The sequence below is a fragment of the Trachypithecus francoisi genome, unplaced genomic scaffold (assembly GCF_009764315.1).
Source record: "Trachypithecus francoisi isolate TF-2019V2 unplaced genomic scaffold, Tfra_2.0 Lachesis_group6, whole genome shotgun sequence".
Taxonomy (NCBI): Eukaryota; Metazoa; Chordata; class Mammalia; order Primates; family Cercopithecidae; genus Trachypithecus; species Trachypithecus francoisi.
In genome coordinates, this window is record NW_022681471.1 from 85,271,187 (window position 1) to 85,295,485 (window position 24,299).

General features: G+C 43.0%; 1 protein-coding gene across 8 annotated transcripts in view; it reads left to right on the top strand.

Annotated features, from left to right (window-relative positions):
• Positions 1 to 24,299, top strand: part of PHF8 (PHD finger protein 8) — a 118,292-nt gene that overhangs the window by 23,378 nt on the left and 70,615 nt on the right. For 7 of the 8 annotated variants that reach the window (XM_033202022.1, XM_033202020.1, XM_033202021.1 and 4 more), the window contains exons 3-10: positions 749 to 833; positions 1,218 to 1,325; positions 6,274 to 6,433; positions 7,351 to 7,492; positions 9,505 to 9,691; positions 13,399 to 13,561; positions 22,248 to 22,335; positions 22,656 to 22,762. In XM_033202022.1, the coding sequence (XP_033057913.1) occupies positions 6,382 to 6,433; positions 7,351 to 7,492; positions 9,505 to 9,691; positions 13,399 to 13,561; positions 22,248 to 22,335; positions 22,656 to 22,762 (739 nt within the window). In that variant the 5' untranslated portion in view covers positions 749 to 833; positions 1,218 to 1,325; positions 6,274 to 6,381. Of the gene's footprint in view, positions 1 to 748; positions 838 to 1,217; positions 1,347 to 6,273; positions 6,434 to 7,350; positions 7,493 to 9,504; positions 9,692 to 13,398; positions 13,562 to 22,247; positions 22,336 to 22,655; positions 22,763 to 24,299 lie in introns of all 8 variants that reach the window. The other variant, XM_033202024.1, reaches the window with a different exon arrangement.

Consider the following 24,299-nt stretch of genomic DNA (forward strand, 5'->3'; position numbering starts at 1 on the left):
CACTGTGACTGGCCTAGGTGTTTACTTTTAGCAAGAATTTATTTGGGGGGCTGCTGGTGCCTTCCGTAGTAAGGGAAGGTTGAATTTTGTGAGATTACCACCTCATATACATGCAAAGTCAAATTTCAAATTAAGTAAATCTTTTTAAGTCTTTAAAATGTGAAGTAAGCAACAGATGTTTGTTGTAGGAAATTAGAAGCATAGATAAAATAAAAAGGATTATCTGTAATTTTCATTCAGAGCTACTGTTGACTATAATTTTTTTTTTTAGTCTTTTTCATTTAATTAAACTCTCAAGTTAAAAATTAGGTTATAAGGCTGGGCGTGGTGGCTCACACCTATATTCCTAGCACTTTGGGAGGCAGAGGTGGGTGGATCACTTGAACTCAGGAGTTTGAGACCAGCCTGGCCAATGTGGTGAAACCTCGTCTCTACTGAAAATACAAAAATTAGCCAGGCGTGGTGGCACATGCCTATAATCCCAGCTAATTGGGAGGCTGAGGCAGGAGAATCACTTGAACCCAGGAGGCAGAGGTTGCAGTGAGCCATGATCACACCACTGTCTTAATTAGTAACCCCTAACCACATGTGGCTGCTGAGCACTTGAAATTTTAAATTGTACTTAATTTTAATGGATTTAAACATAAATAGGCACATGTACTTAATAGCTGTTCTACTGGACAGCACTGTTCTAGACCTCATAAAAAATAACATTTCCATAAACCTTGACTGTTTTTCTCTTTTTCAGTTGTGTTGGTGTTGAAGAGGAGAAGGCTGCTGACATTGACCTCTACCACTGCCCCAACTGTGAAGTTTGCATGGGCCCTCCATTAGTAAGTAGATCTTAGGGTTCCTAGAGAAGACAATCCAGAGGAGAGACAAAGGAAAGGAAATTGGGGGAGTGATTAATTTTGCCTGAGCACTTCTGATTCTTCTTCCTCAGGAAATAGCAGAAACCTGTGCAGGCTCCACAGGCCAGCAGCTATCTCACTGAGAGGGCAGAAGTTCATAACTTCACCTCCCTCTCTTCCTAAGACTTGTCCAGAGAAAGTACCCATCTTCACCAGGAACTTTCCTGAATCTGTGAGGACCTCATTGACTACAAATGCTCCAAGGGGTGGTTAGATTGGAAGAGAAGAATCTACTGAGGCCTTTGTTCTTGGTATCATAGCTCATGACCGTTCTGACTCACAATCTCTCATCTTTTTCTGGCTTAGTGAAAAAACGCCGCGGATCTTCAAAGGGGCATGATACACACAAGGGGAAACCAGTGAAGACCGGGAGCCCTACGTTCATCAGAGAGCTCCGGAGTAGGACTTTGACAGGTGAGGAACCCTACCTCCAAGGCTGGTGAATGCCAGGGCTCTGGGAGGCCGGAACTCACCTCTTCCCAGCTTTCCCAGTGGCTGTCCCATTAGGAGCCTCCCGATTTGTGAGTATCTTCAGGGCACTGCAAATTCCTTCTGGTTTGGTCAATTTCTGGAAAACTTTTGGTAGTTGGGAGGCAGTATTCACCTAAGTTAGATACTTAATTTACCCAAGGAATGCTGACTAGAAGGAGTCTTAGGATCAGAAGTTTAATTAATTCTCTCTTTTTTTTTTTTTTTTTTGAGACGGAGTCTCGCTCTACCGCCCAGGCTGGAGTGCAGTGGCCGGATCTCAGCTCACTGCAAGCTCCGCCTCCCAGGTTTACGCCATTCTCCTGCCTCAGCCTCCCAAGTAGCTGGGACTACAGGCGCCCGCCACCTCGCCTGGCTAGTTTTTTGTATTTTTTAGTAGAGACGGGGTTTCACGGTGTTAGCCAGGATGGTCTCGATCTCCTGACCTCGTGATCCACCCGTCTCGGCCTCCCAAAGGCTGGGATTACAGGCTTGAGCCACCGCGCCCGGCCAATAATTCTCTCATAGAGAAGAAGAAAACTCTTTATCATATAAAAAAATTATTGGTCATATATCTCTTTTATAATCGAAAAGAGGTTTTATCTTTTTAAAATTAAGCTGGCCTTGTTAAAAGTAAATTACATGAAATAAGCAAAAATAATGAGTTAAAAAAAGGAACAAAGCAGTCTCTTTTGCTTGGTTTTTTAATTCAGTAGACCATGTTCAGGTTTTTAAAAATAATTTCAACTTTGATTTTAGATTCAGGAAGTACTTGTGCAGGTTTGTTTAAGTGGGTATACTGCGTGTGCTGAGGTTTGGGGTGCAAATGGCCCCATCACCCAAGCAGTGAACATAGTACCCAGTAGCTAGTTTTTCAGCCCCTTCCCTGCTACCTCCCTCCTGACTAGAGTGGTCCCCAGTATCTATTGTTCCCATCTTTGTCTATGGGTACCCAATGTTTAGCTCCTACTTAAAAGTAAGAACAAGCAGTATTTGATTTTCTGTTCCTGCATTAATTGGCTTAGGATAATGGTCTCCAGCTGCATCCATGTTACTGAAAAGTACATGATTTCATTCTGTTTTATGGCTGTGTAGTATTCCATGGTATATACGTACCACACTTTTCTTTATCCATTCCACTGTTGATGGGCACCTAGTTTGATTCCATGTTTTATTGTGAATAGTGCTGCAGACATATCAGTGCATGCGTCTTTTTAGTAGAATGGTTTATTTTCCTTTGGGTATATACCCAGTAATGGGATTGCTGGTGGAATGGTAGTTCTCTTTTAAGTTCTTTGAGAAATCTCCAAACTGCTTTCCATAGTGGCTGAACTAATTTACATTCCCACTAACATGGTGTAAGTATTCCCTTTGGTCTGCAGCCTTATCAGGATCTGTTATTTTTTTTACTTGTTTGCAGGTTTTCTGTAACCAAAGTGTTACTTGGAATAAGTGTTTCTTCAACTTAATATTTCTTGTTTTATTTGTTTATTTAAAGGCGGAAACTCTCCTCTCTACCCCAGACTCCTCAGGTTCCTTCTCCAAAGTCAACCCGTTATTTGTAGATTCTTTCAGAAATGGTTTTTGCATATACAAACATAGATTTTTTTAATTCCTTTTTTTGACAAAAGTGGAAACACTATATATTGTTCCGTATCTTGCTTTTTTTTTTTCTTTTTTTGACATGGAGTCTCGCTGTGTCACTCAGGCTGGTGTGCAGTGGCGCGATCTTGGCTCCCTGCAAGCTCCGCCTCCCGGGTTCACGCCATTCTCCTGCCTCAGCCTCCCAAGTAGCTGGGACTACAGGCGCCCGCCATCACGCCTGGCTAACTTTTTTTTTTGTATTTTTAGTAGAGGTGGGGTTTCACCATGTTGACCAGGATGGTCTCGATCTCCTGACCTCGTGATCCGCCTGCCTTGGCCTCCCAAAGTGCTGGGATTACAGGCGTGAGCCACCGCGCCCGGCCCTGTGTCTTGCTTTTTTTGAAAAAACTTATGTATATTTGAGATCAATCCATAATAGCACATACAGATGGTCTTTTTCATGGCTGTTTAATATTACATTACATGGTGTAACATTTATTTAACAGGTCCTCTACTGATGGACATTTAAGTTGATTCCAGTATTTTGCTATTAGAAAGAAATACTGTAATGAATATCTTTGCACTTAAGTTTTTGCATACATTGCCAATTACATCCATAGTGGCTATACCATTCTACACTCCCACAGATAATGTGCGGAGGGTGCCGATTTTCCTATATCCTAGCCAATATTGTTTGTTTGTTGTAGTTTTTTTTTTTTTTGAGATGAAGTCTCGCTCTTGTCTCCCAGGCTGGAGTGCGATGGTGTGATCTCGGCTCACTGCAACCTCCGCCTCCCGGGTTCAAGCGATTCTCCTGCCTTGGTTCCCCGAGTAGCTGGGATTACAGGCACCTGCCTCCACGCCTGGCTAATTTTTGTATTTTTAGTAGAGATGGGTTTTTTACCATGTTGGCCAGGCTGGTCTTGAACTCCTGACTTCAGGTGATCCACCTGCCTCGGCCTCCCAAAGTGCTGGGATACAGGCATGAGCCACCATGCCTGGCCACCAATATTGTTTATTATCAGTTTTTTTTGCCTTTCTGATAAATCGTGAAATCCTGCTGTTTCCACTTGTGCTTCTTCTCTTTTCTTTTCTTTTTTTTTTTTTTTTTTTGAGGCAGTGTCTTGCTCTGTTGCCTAGGCTGGAGTGCAGTGGTGCAATCTCAGCTCACTGCACCCTCCGCTTCCTGGGTTCAAGCAATTCTTCTGCCTCAGCCTCCCAAGTAGCTGGGATTACAGGCATGCACCACCATGCCCAGCTAATTTTTGTATTTTTAGTAGAGATGGGGTTTCACCATGCTGGCCAGGCTGGTCTCAAACTCCTGACCTGAAATGATCTGCCCACCTCAGCCTCCCAAAGTGTTGGGATTACAGGTATGAGTCACTGCACTCAGCCCACACTTGTATTTCTTTAATTATGAAGGAAATAAGTAGTTGTTGTTTTTTTTTTTTTTTGAGACAGGCTGGAGTCCAGTGGTGCAATCACCACTCTCTGCAGCCTCAACCTCCCTAGCTTAATCCATCCTCCCACCTGCGCTTCCTGGGTAGCTGGGACTACAGGTGTGTGCCACCATGCCCAGCTAATTTTTTTTTTTTTTTTTTTTTGTATTTTTGTAGAGACGGGGTTTTGCCATGTTGCCCAGGCTGGTCTCCAACTCCTGGGCTCAAACAATCTGCCTTCCTTGGCCTCCCAAAGTGCTGGGATTACAGTTGTGAGCCACTGCACTCAGGCTTGGATTTCATACATTTATAAGCCAGCTTGTTTTCTCTGCGAACTGCTAGCTTGTGTTGACAGGCATTCTGTTGTGTTACTGTTACTGATTTATAACAGCTTTCTTGCAGAAAATTTTAATTTCTATATGGTTAAATTTATTTATTACTATTTTTAATGACTAACTGGGTTTTTCCCAGATTTTTCTGCTCTTAAAGCTTTATTTTTTGGAATTTAATCTTTGGACCATCTAGGATTATGTAAAGAATGAGATAGGCAGGCCGGGCACGGTGGCTCACGCCTGTAATCCCAGCACTTTGGGAGGCTGAGGCGGGTGGATCACCTGAGGTCGGGAGTTCACGACCAGCCTGACCAATATGTAGAAATCCCGTATCTACTAAAAATAGAAAATTAGCTGGGCGTGGTGGCGCTTGCCTGTAATCCCAGCTACTCGGGAGGCTGAGGTAGGAGAATCGCTTGAACCTGGGAGGCAGAGGTTGTGGTGAGCCGAGACTGTGCCATTGCACTCCCGCCTGGGTAACAAGAGTGAAACTCTGTCCCCCCCCCCAAAAAAAAAAATGAGATAGGCATTGAGCTTAATATATTTGTCCCAGCACAGGTTGTCAGAGTTGTCAAATACAAATCTTTTCTCCACCATGATTTAAAGAAAACGATTTTCTTTTCTTTTTAAAAAAAAAAAAAAAAGGGCCGGGCACGGTGGCTCAAGCCTGTAATCCCAGCACTTTGGGAGGCCGAGACGGGCGGTCACGAGATCAGGAGTTCGGGACCATCCTGGCTAACACGGTGAAACCCCGTCTCTACTAAAAAATACAAAAAAAGCTAGCGGGCGAGGTGGCTGGCGCCTGTAGTCCCAGCTACTCGGGAGGCTGAGGCAGGAGAATGGCATAAACCCGGGAGGCGGAGCTTGCAGTGAGCTGAGATCCGGCCACTGCACTCCAGCCTGGGCGACAGAGCAGGGACTCTGTCACCCAGACTGGAGTGCAGCGGCATGATCAAAGCTCACTGTAGCCTCCAACTCCTAAGGTTCAAGTGATCTTCCTGCCTCAGCCTCCCAAGTATGTAGGACTGTAGGCCTGCACCACCAAGCCCTGCTAATTTGGAATTTTTTTTGTGGAGATAGGTTTAGAAATGATGCCCAGTCTGAAACTCATTAAGTACGCATGTTGAGAAAGTTGTTGTATATGCATGTTGAGAAAGTTGTAAAAATGTTGCTGTTTTGTTTTAATCATTCTTTTCTCTTTGACAGTGTTTTAAATTGGGTAATGCTGCTCTTGGTTAGAACAAATCTGCCAAACTCGTCAGATGTGTCTTTTCTTTCTGGCCAGGCTTTTGACTGATTTCTTCTTGTCACCCAGAGAAGAGCACCATGTTGGCAGAATACTCCCCACCTCTGCCAGTGACCTGATCTCTTGCCTTGGACAGATCATTTCTTCCCTGGCAGATGAGGTTTTTGCCATTAGTTACCAGCTTACATTAAGTCCCCTCATAAAAACCCCACCTCTTGGGTGAGTGGCAGCCTCCAATAAGGCCTTTAGTGGGCAGTGCCTCAGGCTCAAGCTTTCTCTTCTGTGGCCCTCAGCTCAGATGAAGTGATTCTGAAGCCACCGGAAATCAACTGACTGTGGAATTCCTGGAAGAAAATAGCTTCAGTGTGCCCATCCTGGTCCTGAAGAAGGATGGGTTGGGCATGACGCTGCCCTCGCCATCATTCACTGTGAGGGATGTTGAACACTATGTTGGTAAGACACTACAGACCCTTTTAATTGTAACATTGTTCATTCCTGTCAAGATCTGTGTCCCTTCCCCTCAAATCTGTTTTTGCATTTCCTCTCTAACCATCTTGGGAATCTGAGGTGAAATGCCTTGTCCAAAGTCATTCTTCGGCAGAGAGAGCCAACATCCTAGTCTCCTGTTCTCCTTTCATTCACTCATTCGTTTATCAGAGACAGGGTCACGCCCTGTTGCCCAGGCTAGAGTACAGTGGCGTGATTAACTCACTGCAACCTCCACCTCCTCCTGGGCTCCAGGGATCCTCACACCTCAACCTCCCGAGTAGTTGAGACTACAGGGATGCACCACCATGCCTAGCTAGTTTTGTTTATTTTTTGTAGAGATGACGTCACGCTATGTTGCCCAGGCTAATCTCCAACTACTGGGCTCAAGCGATCCTTCCACCTCGGCCTCCCGAAGTGCTGGGATTACAGGCGTGAGCCACCACGCCCAGCTCCTTCTCCTTTTAATAGTCTATACAACCCTAGGTTGAACTCTGTTTTTTACCTGGGAAGTTCTAGGGATCATTTTCTGTCTTCTGTTGAAATGAGAAAGCTTTTGACTGTGGCTCTCACATGCCACTTGTTATCTGGGCATGAGACTCTGTGGAGAGGATGAGAAGAAATGGAGAAGCAAGGCCCAGGCAGGTGGACTACTATGTGTGAAGCTGTGTGTCAGGTAGTTCCATTGCCCTAGCAGGGCACATAGATCTAAGGAAAGTGTGATGCGTTCCTACCCCTGCCCCCCAAACAAACACACACATATACATACAGTGTCGGTGGAGAGAAGCTTTGAGTGTAAGGCCGTTCTAGGGACTCATGAGGGGACAAGAGAGTCTTCCACGTCCCTGAGACTACTTGGTGCAGAACCTATCTCTTTACTCCAGGTTCTGACAAAGAGATTGATGTGATTGATGTGACCCGCCAGGCTGACTGCAAGATGAAGCTTGGTGATTTTGTGAAATATTATTACAGCGGCAAGAGGGAGAAAGTCCTCAATGTCATTAGTTTGGAATTCTCTGATACCAGGTAAGAGGTGCAGGAGTAACAAACCTGACAAAGTGCCTGAAACTTGTGTAATATATCTAGTGTACATTCGTGTTCTTCTCTCTTTTTTTTTTGAGACAGAGTCTTGCTCTGTCACCCAGGCTGGAGTGCAGTGGCACAATCTTGGCTCACTGCAACCTCCGTCTCCTGGGTTCAAGCAGTTGTCCTGCCTCAGCCTCCTGAGTAGCTGGGATTATAGGCGCCCGCCACCATGCCTGGCTAATTTTTGTATGTTTAGTAGAGGCAGGGTTTCACAATGTGGGCCAGGCTGGTCTCCAACTCCCTACCTCAGGTGATCTGCCCACCTCGGCCTCCCAAAGTGCTGCGATTACAGGCATGAGCCACTGTACCTCGCCTCGTGTTCCGTTCTCTTCTTCCTGGTGGTTTCTTCCTCTGGGATGGCGAGCTGGGTTTTTTTTCTAGGGTAGCTGCTCATATTATCACACTTGAGTCATATGTCTCCACAGTTTATAGCACTGGATAGATTATATAGTAGCTATTTTAATTAATTTTTGTCTCCTTTTTCAAGACCTTTGACCTTTTTCTCCTGTATACAACAGTGGCATAGTCACTGTGTAACTGCTGGGATAGGTCCTCAGTTCCTGGAAATAGATTTACTAAAATTACCCCAATGTAGGTTTCTTACATTTAAAAAGAAAAAGAGAAATCTATTTACCTTTAATGATTCTATCTGGACTTACACACTCAATAGATAACGTATATAGTCTTCTCTTTGGGTCAGAAATATGGGAAATACAAGAAATCATAACTTATCTTTTTGCCCTTAGGAAACTTACTGTCTGATTATTTACATTTTTAACTTTTAATTTGTAGATTCATAGAAAGTTGCAAAAAAATGTACAGGGAGGTCCTGTGTACTCTTTTTTTTTTTTTTTTTTTTTTTTGAGACGGAGTCTCGCTCTGTCGCAGGGCTGGAGTGCAGTGGCCGGATCTCAGCTCACTGCAAGCTCCGCCTCCCGGGTGCACGCCATTCTCCTGCCTCAGCCTCCCGAGTAGCTGGACTACAGGCGCCCGCCACCTCGCCCGGCTAGTTTTTGTATTTTTAGTAGAGACGGGTTTCACAGTGTTAGCCAGGATGGTCTCGATCTCCTGACCTCGTGATCCGCCCGTCTCGGCCTCCCAAAGTGCTGGGATTACAGGCTTGAGCCACCGCGCCCGGCCGGTCCTGTGTACTCTTAGCCACTTTCCCTCAATAGTAACATATTATGTAATTACAGTACAATATTAAGACCCTGCTGTTGTTTTTAAGATGCAAGGTTAAACAACCTGAGAGTGTTTTAAAACTATATTTGTTAGTTTATACCTCACTTCATCCTGAAAGACTATTACAGAGATGTGGAGAAGCCAAAAAAAAAACAAAAGAAAAATTAGAACAAAAGTAAAATAAGATTGGGAAATAGAATATGCATGTGGTGGGTACTCTGCACATAAAATACATTTATGAATGTCTGGATAGTTGGTGGAGATGGACCGTAGAGTTTTCAGTGAATTTCCTGAAGGTCAGAACAAAGAGAGGAGTGCAATATTGTAAGATTTTACGTAGGATAAAAACAACCATATGTTTCAGAGAAACATTTCTTTACCTGGGACTGAACCCTGTGAGGTTGCTGTAGTGGTTTCTCATAAAGAAGACACTCTGAGATAGGGATAGTGCAATAACTTCTATAACCCACATGCCAAGTGAGTAGTCTGGAGTGGGCCTGGGGAGTATGAGCATTTAGTGGAGGAAATGAACACCTTTGATTGGAGAAGCCTGTGGAGCTGGGACTTGGGATTTCTGGAGATGAGTAGAGTGAGGATACTGACCAGACTTACAGAACAGAAATAAGTGTCTTGTGTGCCTTTGGATATTCTGTGGAGGGAACTTGTTCTCTGACTTATCTGACCCTCACTGAACTGTGGGGTATTTTATTCAGGCCTCAACCTTCTATTCCCAATCAGCTGACATCTGCTCTCCACCCCTTCCTTGGTAGACTTTCTAACCTTGTGGAGACACCGAAGATTGTTCGAAAGCTGTCATGGGTCGAAAACTTGTGGCCAGAGGAATGTGTCTTTGAGAGACCCAATGTACAGAAGTACTGCCTCATGAGTGTGCGAGATAGCTATACAGACTTTCACATTGACTTTGGTGGCACCTCTGTCTGGTACCATGTACTCAAGGTAGGAATGCACATGGCTTCTGGAGGCAGCCAGGCCTTGGGCCTCCTTGTATGTGTCACATGGCAGCACAGAAACATTTTGAATTAGTTTGATTTACATTTTGAATAAAAAAATACTTGATTTGGCCAGGCGTGGTGGCTCACGCCTGTAATCCCAGCACTTTGGGAGGTTGAGGCGTGCAGGTCACGAGGTCAGGAGATTGAGACCATCCTGACTAACACGGTGAAATCCCATCTCTACTAAAAATACAAAAAATCAGCTGAGCGTGGTGGTGGACGCCTGTAGTCCCAGCTACTGGGGAGGCTGAGGCCGGAGAATGGCGTGAACCTGGGAGGCAGAGCTTGCAGTGAGTCGAGATCGTGCCACTGCACTCCAGCCTGGGCGACAGAGCAAGACTCTGTCTCCAAAAAAAAAAAAAAAAATTTGATTCAAAAATGTTTGACTAATCAAACATTTTAAATAATAGCAGATACCTGAGGTTTTCCTGGTTGTTACCTTTGTTTTTGTTGTTGTTGAGGCAGAGGAAAAACAAAGATTTTATTTATTTATTTATTTGAGATGGAGTTTTGCTCTGTCGCCCAAGCTGACAGTTGCCAGTGCTGGAGTGCAGTGGCGTGATCTCAGCTCACTGCAACCTCTGCCTCCTGGGTTCAAGCAATTCTCCTGCCTCAGCCTCCCAAGTAGGTGGGATTATAGGCGCCCACCACCACGCCCAGCTAATTTTTGTATTTTTAGTAGACAGGGTTTCACCATGTTGGCTAGACTGGTCTCGAACTCCTGACCTGAAGTGATCTGCTTGCCTCCAACACACCTCCCAAAGTGTTGGGATTACAGTCATGAGCCACTGCACCCAACCACTCTTACTTTCTTAATTGAACTAATTTATACTCATACTAGCATGTACGGAAATGTCCACATTTACTTTGGAAACTCCTGGTAACATGAGAAACTTCCCTTCCTCCAACTTTATTGAGGTATAATTTATATACCATAAAATTCATCCATTTTGGCCGGGCACGGTGGCTCACGCCTGTAATCCCAGCACTTTGGGAGGCCGAGGCGGAAGGATCATGAGGTCAGGAGATCGAGACCATCCTGGCTAACATGGTGAAACCCCGTCTCTACTAAAAATACAAAAAAAATTAGCTGGGCGTGGTGGCAGGCACTTGTAGTCCCAACTACTGGGGAGGCTAAGGCAGGAGAATGGCGTGAACCTGGGAGGCGGAGCTTGCAGTGAGCCGAGATGGTGCCACTGCACTCCAGCCTGGGCGACAGAGTGAGACTCCATCTCAAAAAAAAATAAATAAATAAATAAAAATTCATCCATTTTAATTGTACAATTTGATGAATTTTGTCAATTGTATATAGTCATTTAACTGCCACCACAGTGAAGATAAAACCTGTATAAGAAGTCTTTTTAAAGTCAGGATTTCTATAGTTTCCTTTTTAGTGATTGTTATAATTTTGTAATTAGTGTATTAATTGTCAGTGACTATAAAGGATTTTTGAGGTCTGGAAAACAAATTCCTTAAATGATTTTGGTTTTCACCATTGTTCACATTATTTAGTTTTCTTTTTTATTGTTATTATTTTTTTCTTAAGAGACAGAATCTGGCTCTGTCACCCAAGCTGGAGTGCGGTGGTGCAATCCATAGCTCACTGCAGCCTCTCACTCCTGGGCTCAAGGGATCCTCCCACCTCAGCCTCCTGAGTGGCTGGGACTATAGGTGCATGCCATCACTCCCAGCTAATTTCTTTTACCTTTTTTTTTTTTTTTTTTTTTTTAAGAGACATTGTCTCACTTTGTCACCCAGGCTGGAGTGCAGTGGCACGATCATGGCTCACTGCAGCCTCGACCTGCTGTGCTTAAGCTGTCCTCCCACTTCAGCCTCCCAAGTAGCTGGGACTACAGGTGTACACCACCACTTCTGGCTAATTAAGAACATTTTTTTTTTTTGTAGAGACTAGCTCTCACTATGTTGCCCAGGCTGGTCTCAAACTCCTGAGCTCCAGAGATCTTCCCACCTTGGCCTCCCAAAGTGCTAGGATTACAGACATGAGCCACCGTGTCCAGACAGTTTTTTTACTTTATTTTTTGTAGAGACAGGGTCCCACTGTGTTGCCCAGCTGGACTCAAACTCCTGGGTTCAAGTGCTCTTCCTGCCTTGACCTCCCAAAGTGCTGAGATTTCAGACTTGAGCCAACATGCCTGGCCTAGTTTTCTTACCAGAAAAGTCAAAGAAAAGAATGGAAAACTTGGATTGTGGCTCTTGTCCAAGTGATCACAAGTCCTTAACTAGTTGTTTCCATTGGTTTATCATGTAGAATTGGAATGTGTAAATGAAAGTGCTATTATGCAAATGTTAGGTTTAACTCTTATTTTAAAATAATTTCATTTTATAGAAAAGTTCAGAAATAATGGGAAGAATCTCTGCCCCTCCCTGAGATTCTTCAAATGTTACCATTTTATTATATTCCCTCTCTAAAGCAAACACAATAAAATGGTTATATTTTTTCCTGAGACATTTGCACATAGTTGCAGACATAGTATTCCTTTATATCTTTTTTTTTTTTTTTTTGAGACGGAGTCTCGCTCTGTCGCCCAGGCTGGAGTGCAGTGGCCGGATCTCAGCTCACTGCAAGCCCCGCCTCCCGGGTTTACGCCATTCTCCTGCCTCAGCCTCCCGAGTAGCTGGGACTACAGGCGCCCGCCACCTCGCCCGGCTCGTTTTTTGTCTTTTTTAGTAGAGATGGGGTTTCACTGTGTTAGCCAGGATGGTCTCGATCTCCTGACCTCGTGATCTGCCCGTCTCGGCCTCCCAAAGTGCTGGGATTACAGGCTTGAGCCACCGCGCCCGGCCTCCTTTATATCTTAATAATTCAGTTGTAGTTCTTAACTACAGGTTTGTCTTAAACTTTGTCTTAAAAACAATGTCTTAAATAATTTGTATAGTTATCAAAATCAGGAAGTTAACATTGATATACTAGTACCTAATCTACAGATTCAATATTCTCCAGTTGCACACTGATATTTCTAGTGTTACTTTTCTACATTGAAATTTATTATTGGGAAATATTGGTTAAACCGATCGTGCTTTGAGAATATATTTGTGCTACTGGGTTTTTGTTTCTTTCTTTTTCTTTTTTTTTTTTTTTGCCAAATTATCTTTCTGGTGTTTATCCAGGCAAAACACAATTAGGAAATAAATGTTCTTCCAAAAGATAATCACATAACATATAATCTTCCAGAAGTCCTTGGGCTTTGATTGCAGGTGTGGGAAGGAACACTCTGTAAATGGCATTTGAAGGCAAATTCAATTTTCTTCTCATCAGTAATGTGGCCTTAAATTCTCCTAAGGCTACTAGTATTGATCTGTTCATCTGTAGAGGCCATTTTTTATTTGGCATTGTGTCTAAAATAGGAACACTTGGTGTACATTTGTCTTAACTTGAACAATTTTGTTTGAAATGCCCTTTCCAATTTGTTTTAGTCAAGTTTATAGAAACTTAAAAGTACAAAAAGCAAAGTGACCTTTTGAAGTTTTCCAAATCCACATAAAAATGATTCTTGGATGGGTTTGGGCAAGAAATCTGGCATATTGCCATCATTTTGGAGCATGGGAGAAATAGTAGCCCTTTGGAGTACCCATTAAGGACTTTTCTGGAAACCCTTGGTATTTTTGTCACTTCAACCTCTTTTTGTTCAGGGTGAAAAGATCTTCTACCTGATTCGCCCAACAAATGCCAATCTGACTCTCTTTGAGTGCTGGAGCAGTTCCTCTAATCAGAATGAGATGTTCTTTGGGGACCAGGTGGACAAGTGCTACAAGTGTTCCGTGAAGCAAGGACAGACACTTTTCATTCCCACAGGTCTTCCCTTGGGTGCCTCTGGGAGGGTTCAGGGAGGGTGGAAAGAAGAAGGGAACTTTTGGCCCCACAGCATATTAATCTGATTATGTGGGATGTTTTTCTCATATCAGCCAAAGGCGCAGAACTGGGCCTCAAGAAATTTCATGTGGTAGTCAGTGAGCAGCATGGTCACCTGGGGAGGCTGAAAGTGGGGAATGTCCAGGAGGAGGCTGATGGACTTCTTTGTCCTGAGTTGATGTCATCTTGGTGAAGATAGAGAACATGACTCTAAAGCCCCGTAACTCGAGGGGTAGTGCCTGGGAGGCTGGCATTCTAGGCTCTAAGTCAGAATGACCTGTGGTGGGGATGGGGCTTTTTTTCCTAAACAGTATGTACCTGGGCTTCACTCTTAGAATTATGAATTCTTAGGTCTTGGGTGGGATTTGAGTATATTTATTGTGAAAAAATCCCCCAGTTGTCTCAATTTGGAGAGAGTTGACATCTTTACTTGATTGGGTTTTGTATGAATACATTGTATCTCTCCACTTATTTAGATTTTCTTTCGTTTCTTTAATCAGAATTAGTGTTAAATTTTCTTAAAATGTATAGTAGAATTCTCTAGTGCAATCACATATGCCTGGAGATTTGTTTCTTGGGAAGTTTTAAATTAACATTCAATTTTAAAAATCTTCGTAAGGCTATTCAGATTTTGTATATCATGTTAAATAAGTTGCGATCATCTGCTTTTCAAGGAATTGGTCTATTTAATCTAAATTGTCAAATTGTCAAATGTATGTGTGGAGTTGTTCATAGTGTTTTCCTTTTTTTTTTTTTTTTTTTTTTTTTTGAGACAGAGTCTGGCTCTGTCTCCCAGGCTGGAGTGCAGTGGCGCGATCTCGGCTTACTGCAAGCTCCGCCTCCCGGGTTCCCGCCATTCTCCTGCCTCAGCCTCCTGAGTAGCTGGGACTACAGGTGCCCGCCACCGCGCCCGGCTAATTTTTTTGTATTTTTAGTAGAGACGGGGTTTCACCGTGGTCTCGATCTCCTGACCTTGTGATCCGCGTACCTCGGCCTCCCAAAGTGCTAGGATTACAGGCGTCAGCCACCGCGCCCGGCCCCTTTTTTTTTTGAGATGGAGTTTCACTCTTGTCACCCAGGCTGGAGTGCAGTGATGCGATCTTGTCTGCCTGTGACCTCTGCCTCCCAGGCTCAAGAGATTCTCCTGTCTGAGCCTCCTGAGTAGCTGGGATTACAGGCTTGCACTACCATGCCCGGCTAATTTTTTTATTTTTAGTAGAGATGGGGTTTCACCATGTTGGCCATGGCTGGTCTTGAACTTCTGACCTCAGGTGATCCACCCCCCTCCTCAGTCTCCCAAAGTGCTGGGATTATAGGCATGAGCCACTGCACCCAGCCATATAGTATTTTCTTATTACCCTTTTGATGTCTTCCAAGTCTCTAGTGGTATTCTTTGTATCATTCCTGACATTAGTTATTTGTGCTTTCTCTTTTATTTGTGTCAGTCTTCTACAGATTGGTCAATTTTTATTGATCTTTCCAAAGAGCCACTTTTTTTTTTTTTTTTTTTTTTTTTTTAAGACAGAGTCTCACTCTGTCACCCAGGCTGAAGTGTAGTGGTGCGATCCCGATCCCAGCTCACTGCAACCTCTGCCTCCCAAGTTCAGGTGATTCTCTTGCCTCAGCCTCCCGAGTAGCTGGGATTACAGGCGCTGGCCGCCACGCATGGCTAATTTTTGTGTTGTGGGTAGAGTTGCGGTTTCACCATGTTGGCCAGGATGGTCTGGATCTCCTGACCTCGTGATCTGCCTGCCTCGACCTCCCAAAGTGCTGGGATTACAGGGGTGAGCCACCACACCTGGCCCACTTTTTGTTTTATTGATTTTTCTCTGTTGTCTTTTTGTTTTCAGTTGTATTGATTTCTGCTTTTATCTTTATTTTTCCTTCCCTCTGCTTGCTTTTGGTTTATTTTGCTCTTTTTGTAGTCTTGAGATGAGAGCTTAGTTTATTGATTTCAGACTTTCCCTAAATTTCCCTCTCAGCATTGATGTGGGTGTGTCACACAAATATTGATATGTTGTATTTTCATTAAGTTAAATGAGCTTTTGAAAAATTAAGATACATCTTATATATTGTAAAATTTACCATTTTAAAGGGTACAATTGAGTTCTTTATATATTTACAAGGTTGTATATCACTGCTATCTAATACCAGAGAATGTTCATTATTTTATTTATTTATTTTTTGAGATGGAGTCACTCTTTTGTCCAGGCTGGAGTGCAGTGGCATGATCTCGGCTTACTGCAACCTCTGCCTCCCGGGTTCAAGTGATTCTCCTGCCTCAGCGTCCCGAGTAGCTGGGACTACAGGCTTGTGCCACCACGCCTAGCTAATTTTTGCGTTTTTAATAGCAATGGGATTTCACCATGTTGGCCAAGCTGGTCTTGAACTCCTGACCTCAGGTGATCCACCCGCCTCAGCCTCCCAAAGTGTTGGGATTACAGGCGTGAGCCACTGCGCCTGGCCCAAATGTTCATTGTTTTAAAAAGAAACCCTATTCTCATTAGCAGTCGCTCTTTATTCATTTGTCCGCCAGCCCTTGACAACCCGTTTTTAACTTCATTTGTATATGGATTTCCCCTTCTGAATGTTTCTCATAAATGGAATGTTATAATATGTTGTTTTTTGTGTCTAGCTTCTTTCACTCATAATGTTTTCAAGAATCATCCATGTTATAGCATTTATCAGTATGTCCAGGCTGGAGTGCAGTGGCATGATCTTGGCTCACTGCAACCTCTACCTTGCAAGCTGAAGCGATTCTCCTGCCTCAGACTCCCGAATAGCTGGGATTACAGGCACCTGCCACCACTGCCTGGGTAATTTTTGTATTTTTAGTAGAGATGGGGTTTCACCATATTGGCCAGGCTGGTCTCGAACTCCTGACTTCAGGTGATCCACTTACCTAGGCCTCCCAAAGTGCTGGTATTACAGGTGTGAGCCACTCCCGCTCCCCAGCCAGCACTTCTGTTTTTTTCTTTGAGACGGAGTATCGCATATCACTCTGTTGCCAGGCTGGAGTGCAGTGACGGCGATCTCCACTCACTGCAACCTCTGCCTCCCGGGTTCAAGCGATTCTCTTGCCTCAGCCTCCCAAGTAGCCAGGACTACAGGCACGCGCCACCATGCCCAGCTAATTTTTGTATTTTTAGTAGAGACAGGGTTTTACCGTGTTGGCCAGGATGGTCTCGATCTGCTGACCACGTGATCTGTCCGTCTCAGCCTCCCAAAATGCTGGGATTATAGGCGTGAGCCACTGCACTGGCCACTTCATTCTTTTTAACAGCTGAGTAGTATTCTGTGGTGTGGATATGCCACATTTTGTTTATCCATTAGTCAGTTGATAGACATTTGAGTTGTTTTGCACTTTTTGGCTGTTATGAATAGTGTTGCTATGAACATTCATGTACGAGTTATTGTGCGAACATGTGTTTTCATTTCTTCTTGGGTATATATCGAGGAGGGGAATTGCTGAGTCATATGGTAACTCTGTGTTTAACTTTTTGAGGAACTGACAAACTTTTCAAAGCAGCTGCATGCACCATTTTATATTCTCAACAGTAATGTATGAGAATTTCAGTTTCTTCACATCTTCCTCCAGTGCTTATTGCTGTCTCTTTATGATTGTAGCCATCCTAATGGGTGTAGAATGGTATCTCATTGAGGTTTTGATTTCTGTTTTCTGGATGACCTTTGATGTTGAACATCTTTCTACATGTTCATTGGGCACTTGTATAGATTTTTTTTTGAGAAATAGCTATTTAAATCTTTTGCCCATTCTTTAATTAGATTGTCTTTTCATTGTCGAGTTATAAGAATTTATATACTTTGGATACTAGACTTTTACCAGATAAATGATTTGCAACATTTTCTCTCATTCTTGGGACTGTCTTGTCACTTTTTTGATAGTGTCCTGTGAAGGACAAAAGTTACAAATTTTGATGTCCAATTTATTTTTTCTTTATTTGCTTATGCTTTTGGTGTCTAAGAGACTTGCTTAATTCAAGTTCATGAAGATTTATGCCTAAGTTTTCTTCTAAGCATTTTATAGTTTTAGTTCTTACATTTAGATCTTTCATCCATTTTTTAATTTTTGTATATGGTATGAGGTAAGGGTCCAATTTCTTTGTTTTGTATGTAGTTATCTAGTTGTCCCAGAACCTTTTGAAAAGACTGTTCTTTCCCCATTGAATTGTCTTGACACCTGTGTCAAAAATCTGTTGACCAAAGATGGGGGTTTATTTCTGGTCCTTGAATTCTATTCTATCAATCCTTCTAACAGTGTTATGCCATCTCGATTATTGTACATTTGTAGTAAGTTTTGAAATTGGGAAGTGCCAGTGCTCCAACTTTTTCTTTTCAGTATTATTTAGCCCCTTGAATTTTTTTTTTTTTTTTTTTTGAGATGAAGTTTTGTTCTTGTTGCTCGTGCTGGAGTGCAATGGTGCGGTCTCAGCTTACTGCAACTCTGCCTCCTGGGTTCAAGCGATTCTTCTGCCTCAGCCTCCCGAGTAGCTGGGATTACAGGCACCCGTCACCATGCCCGGCTAATTTTTTTGTATTTTTAGTAGAGACGGGGTTTCACCATGTTGACTCGACTGGTCTCGAACTCCAGACCTCAGGTGATCCACCTGCCTCAGTCTCCAAAGTGCTGGGATTACAGGCGTCAGCCATAGGGCCCAGCCAGTCCCATGAATTTTCATAAGAATTTTTTGGTTCAGCTTTCATACAGGTTTTCTAGTTATTTTTTAGTGTTTGCTCTAATTATTACTTTATATATACATAGCATATCACAGTCTACTAGTATTTACATATTACCTGTTTGAGGGAAGGGTTGAAACCTTACCTCTTTTTTCTGAGACAGAATCTCATTCTGTCACCCAGGTTGTAATGCAGTGGTAAGATGACAGCTCACCACAGCCTTGACCTCCCGAGCTCAAGCAATCCTCCCACCTCAGCCTCCCAAGTTGCTGGGACCACAGATGTACACTACCATGTCTGGCTGATTTTTTAAAATTTTTTTAGTTTTAGTGGAGATGGGGTTTTGCCATGTTGCCCAGGCTGGTCTTGAACTCCTGAGCTCAAGTGATCCACCCATCTTGGCTTCCTAAAGTGCTGAGATTATAGGCATGAGTCACCACACTGGGCCCAAAACCTTACCTCTTTTTACATCCCTTTATCCTCACATTTTTCTATAATTAGTCATGTTTTACATTTTTCCATGTATTTGTCTTAAATATTTCTCTTCATACATTGATTATGAGATTGTCGTGCTACCCACTACACCAAGAGGGCTTCTATTCTCTGCGTATGTGAGAACTGTATCACAGAGTTTTATAATTTTTGCTTTCCCTATGAATATAATTTAGAAAACTCAAGGAAATTCTGTGGTATTTACCCATGTTTTTACTCATCTATTCTGTTTTCCTTTCTGGTGTTTAGAGTTTCAGGGTAAGTCTATTGTCGACAAGTTCTTAGTTTTTTTCCATCTGTAAATGTCTTGATTTTTTTTCTTTCATTCCTGAAGGATATTTTTCTGGATATAGAACTCTGGGTTAATAGTTCTTTTCTTTCAACACCTAAAGAATGTTTTGCTGTTTCCTTCTGGCCTCTGTGGTTTCTGATGAGATTTTGGCTATCATTTGAATTGTTTTTCCCCAATAGATAATGTATCATTTCTTGATACTTTCATTTTTTTTTTTTTCTTAAGTTTTCTGCAGTTGGCCATGATGTGATTTTTGGCATGGATTTCTTTGGGTTTATAATGCTGAATGTGTTCACTGAGCTTCTTGAATGTGTAGGTTTATCTCTTTTGCCATATATGTGAAATTTTTAGCCATTATTTTTCTTTTCTTTTTTTTTTTTTGAGAGGGAGTCTTACTCTGTTGCCCAGGCTGGAGTGTGGTGGTACGATCTTGGCTCAGTGCAACCTCTGCCTCCCGGGTTCAAGTGAGTCTTGTGCCTCAGCCTCCCAAGTAGCTGGGATTACAGGCATGTGCCACCATGCCCCGCTAATTTTTGTATTTTTAGTAGAGACGGGGTTTCACCATATTGGCCATGCTGGTCTTGAACTCCTCACCTCAGGTGATCTGCCTGCCTTGTCCTCTCAAAGTACTGGGATTACAGGTGTGAGCTACCACGCCAGGCCACCATTATTTCTTGAAATACTTTTTTAGACTCATACTCTAACTTCTGCTGGATCTCTGATTACATGAATGTTATGTATCTTGTCTTAGTCCCGCAAGTCCTTAAGTTTATTTTTCTGTGTCTTTTTTCTCTCTGTTCAAGTTCAGATTGGGTAATTTCGGTTTCTCTGCCTTCGAATTATTCTGTTTCTTCTGTTGTCTCCATTCTTCTGTTGAGTTTGTCCATTGCATTAATTTAGATATAGTTTTTTTTTTTTTTTTTGAGACAGTGTCTCGCTCTATCACCCAGGCTGGAGTGCAGTGCACGATCTCAGCTCACTGCAACCTCTGCCTCCTGTGTTCCAGTGATTCTCCTGCCTCAGCCTTCCAAGTAGCTGGATTACGGGCGCGCACCACCTTACCCGGCTAATTTTTATATTTTTAGTAGAGATAGTTTCACCATGCTGGTCAGGCTGGTCTCGAGCTCCTGACCTCGTGATAGGCCCACCTCGGCCTCCCAAAGTGCTGGGATTACAGGTGTGAGCCACCACACCTGGCCCAGATATAGTACATTTCATTCCTAAAATTTTCCTTTGTTTCTTGTGTATTTATTTGCTGAGAATTTCTATTTCCTATTTTTGTGTCAAGCATGTTTGGAATTGCTCACTAAGGTATTCTTACAATGCTTTTTTTCAAATTCTTGTTATATAATTCTGTATTTGTCTAACCATATATTGTCTTATATATATTGGATTGTTTGTTGTTTTACAAGTCTGTTTTTCTCTTCAATTATCAATATTATTGATACGATTTCATTGGTTTTTTAGAATGTTTAATACATGGTGAGGCAGGTCATTCACTCCCCACCCAACTCCCACCCACATCTGCTTTTTCTCTTTTATAGTTTTCTGTTCCCAGGCATTTATTCATCCATCTTTGAATCCTTTGCCTGGTCTATTCCATAATGATTTTTCTATACTGGGCATTTAGTAACTGATGAATTGAATTTGCCCATTAGCGGTTTGAGTTAATTAATTTACATCTTGGTAGAAATGCCCACACACCAGGTGCAATCTACTTAGTGCCACAAGCATTGAGTGTCTACTGTGTGCCCTAGCATTGGGCTAAGTGCTAAGGACAAAAGATTGATAGGCTGTTTCAGTATAATCTAGCCACAATAGCACCAATAGAGGTATTCACCCTTAGTTTTGGAAGCACAGAGAAGAGCGCTTAGTCTAGCCCAGAGGTTTGTGAAAATCTTAGGGGAGCGACACTAGAAGGGTGAGTAGGGATTAACTAAGAAAAGAAAGACAGGAATGGCATTTCAGACATAGGGAAAGGTGGAAGCAAACCAAAACTGTGTGAAGCAGCTTATGGATACTAGAGCTTAAACAGCAAGGGCTGGGGTGGATGAAAGTGAAAAGGTAGGCCGACTAAACTTACCACAGAGGCGATTGAGGGCCATTGAAGGTTTATTTGTTTATTTAGTTTCTAATGAAATATTTCAGATGTACCAAAAGATACAAAGAATAATATAGGTCGGGTGCAGTGGCTCACACCTGTCGCCCAGGCTGGAGTGCAATGGTGTGGTCTCGGCTCACTGCAACCTCCACCTCCCAGGTTCAAGCGATTCTCCTGCCTCAGCCTCCCGAGTAGCTGGGATTACAGGTGCCTGCTACCATGCCCAGCTAATTTTTCTATTTTTAGTAGAGACGGGGTTTTGCCATGTTGGTCAGGCTGATCTCGAACTGCTGACCTTGGGTGACCCGCCCACCTCGGCCTCCCAAAGTGCTGGGATTACAGGCATGAGCCACTACGCCTGACCCTAATTTATATTTTAGATATATTGCTCAGGATTGGATGTGAAGGATAGATACGAGATTATTCTAGAGCAGTGGTTTGCAAACCGTTGGGATTCCTTTATACTCTTAAAAATTAAGGACCCAGAAGAGCTTTTTATTGTGTGGTTTATATTTATCAATTTTTACCATATAAATTAAAATAGAAAATTTTAAAATACTTGTTAATTTATTAAAAAATAATTATAAGCCCATTACATGTTAGCATAAATAAAAATTTTTTATGAAAACTATTTTCAAAAATGTTTAGTGGGAAGCGTGACATTATTTTACATCTTTGCAAATCTCTATAATATCTGGGTTAATCAAAAATTGTTAGATCCCCAGATCTGCTTTTGCTTTCATTCTGTTTGATACCACATCATGTACCCTCTGGAAAACGCCACTGTATACCATGAGAATAAGGGTGAAAAAGGTAAAGAACATCATAATATTCTCATGAATATAGTTTTGGCATCTCAGCTTCTCTGAAAGAGTCTCAGGGAGCCTAAGGATTCCTGGACCACACCTTGAGAACATCTCGTGTTGGGGAGCCAGTTTGGAGGCTAACTGCTCTTAAGGAGTTGGGTTTGAGATGAGTAGGTAGTGGAGATAACGAGAGGAAGAAAGGCCCTTTGCCAGCTTTGATTTTACCTTGTTACACTGCAGGATGGATCCATGCTGTGCTGACGCCTGTGGACTGCCTTGCCTTTGGAGGGAACTTCTTACACAGCCTTAACATCGAGATGCAGCTCAAGTGAGTCCTGAAACTGTGGTGATTCCATGTTGGCCATTCCTGTCTGCTAGAGTGAGGAGTACAATGTAGAAGCCGGAAAGGAATGGTTCCTCGTTCCTGATCATGTTCAGCTGAAGATTAACACCTTTTCTGCACTTAGTAGTTATTTGACTTTGGGCAAGTTATATAACCTTTGAGCCCAAGTTTCCTAATGTATAAAGCCAGATCTTGCAGAGTCGTTTTGAGGATTAGAGATACAAAGCATCCAGAACAATACCTGATTCATAGTAGGTGCTCAGTAAATGAATCCTTGTTTTTGTTGTTTTGTTTCCTCCTTCTAGAGCCTATGAGATTGAGAAGCGGCTGAGCACAGCAGACCTCTTCAAATTCCCCAACTTTGAGACCATCTGTTGGTATGTGGGAAAGCACATCCTGGACATCTTTCGTGGTATGGAGCCCTTTGCCAACTGTCCTTTTTGCCCCTCTCCCCTGAGTGCATGAGTGTGTGTGTATGTGTAAGTGGCGCAGTCAAGACGTGATACTATTTCATCACCAGAAAGATCTCAGTATGCAAATTAAAACCATGTTGTGTACCTTAAATATGTTCAGTTTTTAAAAAGTGATAATTAGTGCTTTAAAAAAAATCTCCCTAGTGCTACCCACCCAGCCCCCAGCCCCGTCTATTTTGAGACAGGATTTCACTCAGTCACCCAGGCTGGAGTGCGGTGGTGTGATCATGGCTCACTGCAGCTTCAAACTTCTGGGCTCAGGCAATCCTCCTAGGAGCCTTTGTTTGCCGAGTAGCTAAGACTACAGGCACGGGCCCCCACACCCGGCTAATTTTGTAATTTTTTTGTACGAACAGGGTCTTGCTATGTTGACCAGACTGGTCTCAAACTCCTGGCCTCAAGCGATTCTCCCACCTCAGACTCCTTTTGCTGGGGTTACAGGCATGAGCCACAGTACCCAGCAATGCTACCCCTTTATAGTTTCACCCACTGTCCTCCCCTGTACCATCCATAACTTCTGGAAACCACTAATCTGTTTTCCATTTCTATAATTTTGTCATTACTTTTTTTTTTTTTTTCCCCAAGACAGAGTATCACTCTTGTCACCCAGGCTGGAGTGCAGTGGCGTGATCTTGGCTCACTGCAACTTCCACCTCCTGGGTTCAAGCTTCACCTACCTCAGCCTTCTGAGTAGCTGGGGTTACAGACACCCGCCACCACCACCCGGCTAGTTTTGTACTTTTTTTTCTTCTTCTTTTATTTGAGATGGAGTCTCGCTCTGTCGCCAGGCTGGAGTGCAGTGGTGCAATCTCTGCTCACTGCAAACTCCGCCTCCCAGGTTCAAGCGATTCTCCTGCCTCAGCCTCCAGAGTAGCTGGGACTATAGGCACATGCCACCATGTCCAGCTAATTTTTGTATTTTTAGTAGAGACAGGGTTTCACCATGTTGGCCAGGATGATCTCAATCTCTTAACCTCGTGATCTGCCCGCCTCAGCCTCCCTATGTGCTGGGATTACAGGCGTGAGAGCCACCACGCCTGGCTGAATTTTGTCATTTCAAGAATACTGTATAAATGGAATCATATAGTATGTGACCTTCTCAGATTCACTTTTTTACTCAGCGTAATATATGGCAGGGCATGGATTTTAACCTTTTTGTTTAGCAAGTGTGACAGAATATTGGATCACAGTGAAATTATCTCTATTTCCTGCTGGTTAAGATAAAAAGCTCAATCTGGATAGTCTGAGAGTTTCTTGGATCTGCTTCCCCTGGAGATAAGGCCCAGTCCTGACCGTCCTGGCATCGTTGTTTTGGTTCCTGGGCGTTAGCCCAGTTGGAAGCCAGTTTACTTACTGGGTTTCCTCTTCCCTGGTGTGATCGAGAATAGAATGGGTCCCTTACTTAGGCCTAAGATTCTTCAAGTTGACTTGGCCAGGAGAAATCAGTATTGATAAGTTACAAAGAATCTCAGGGGC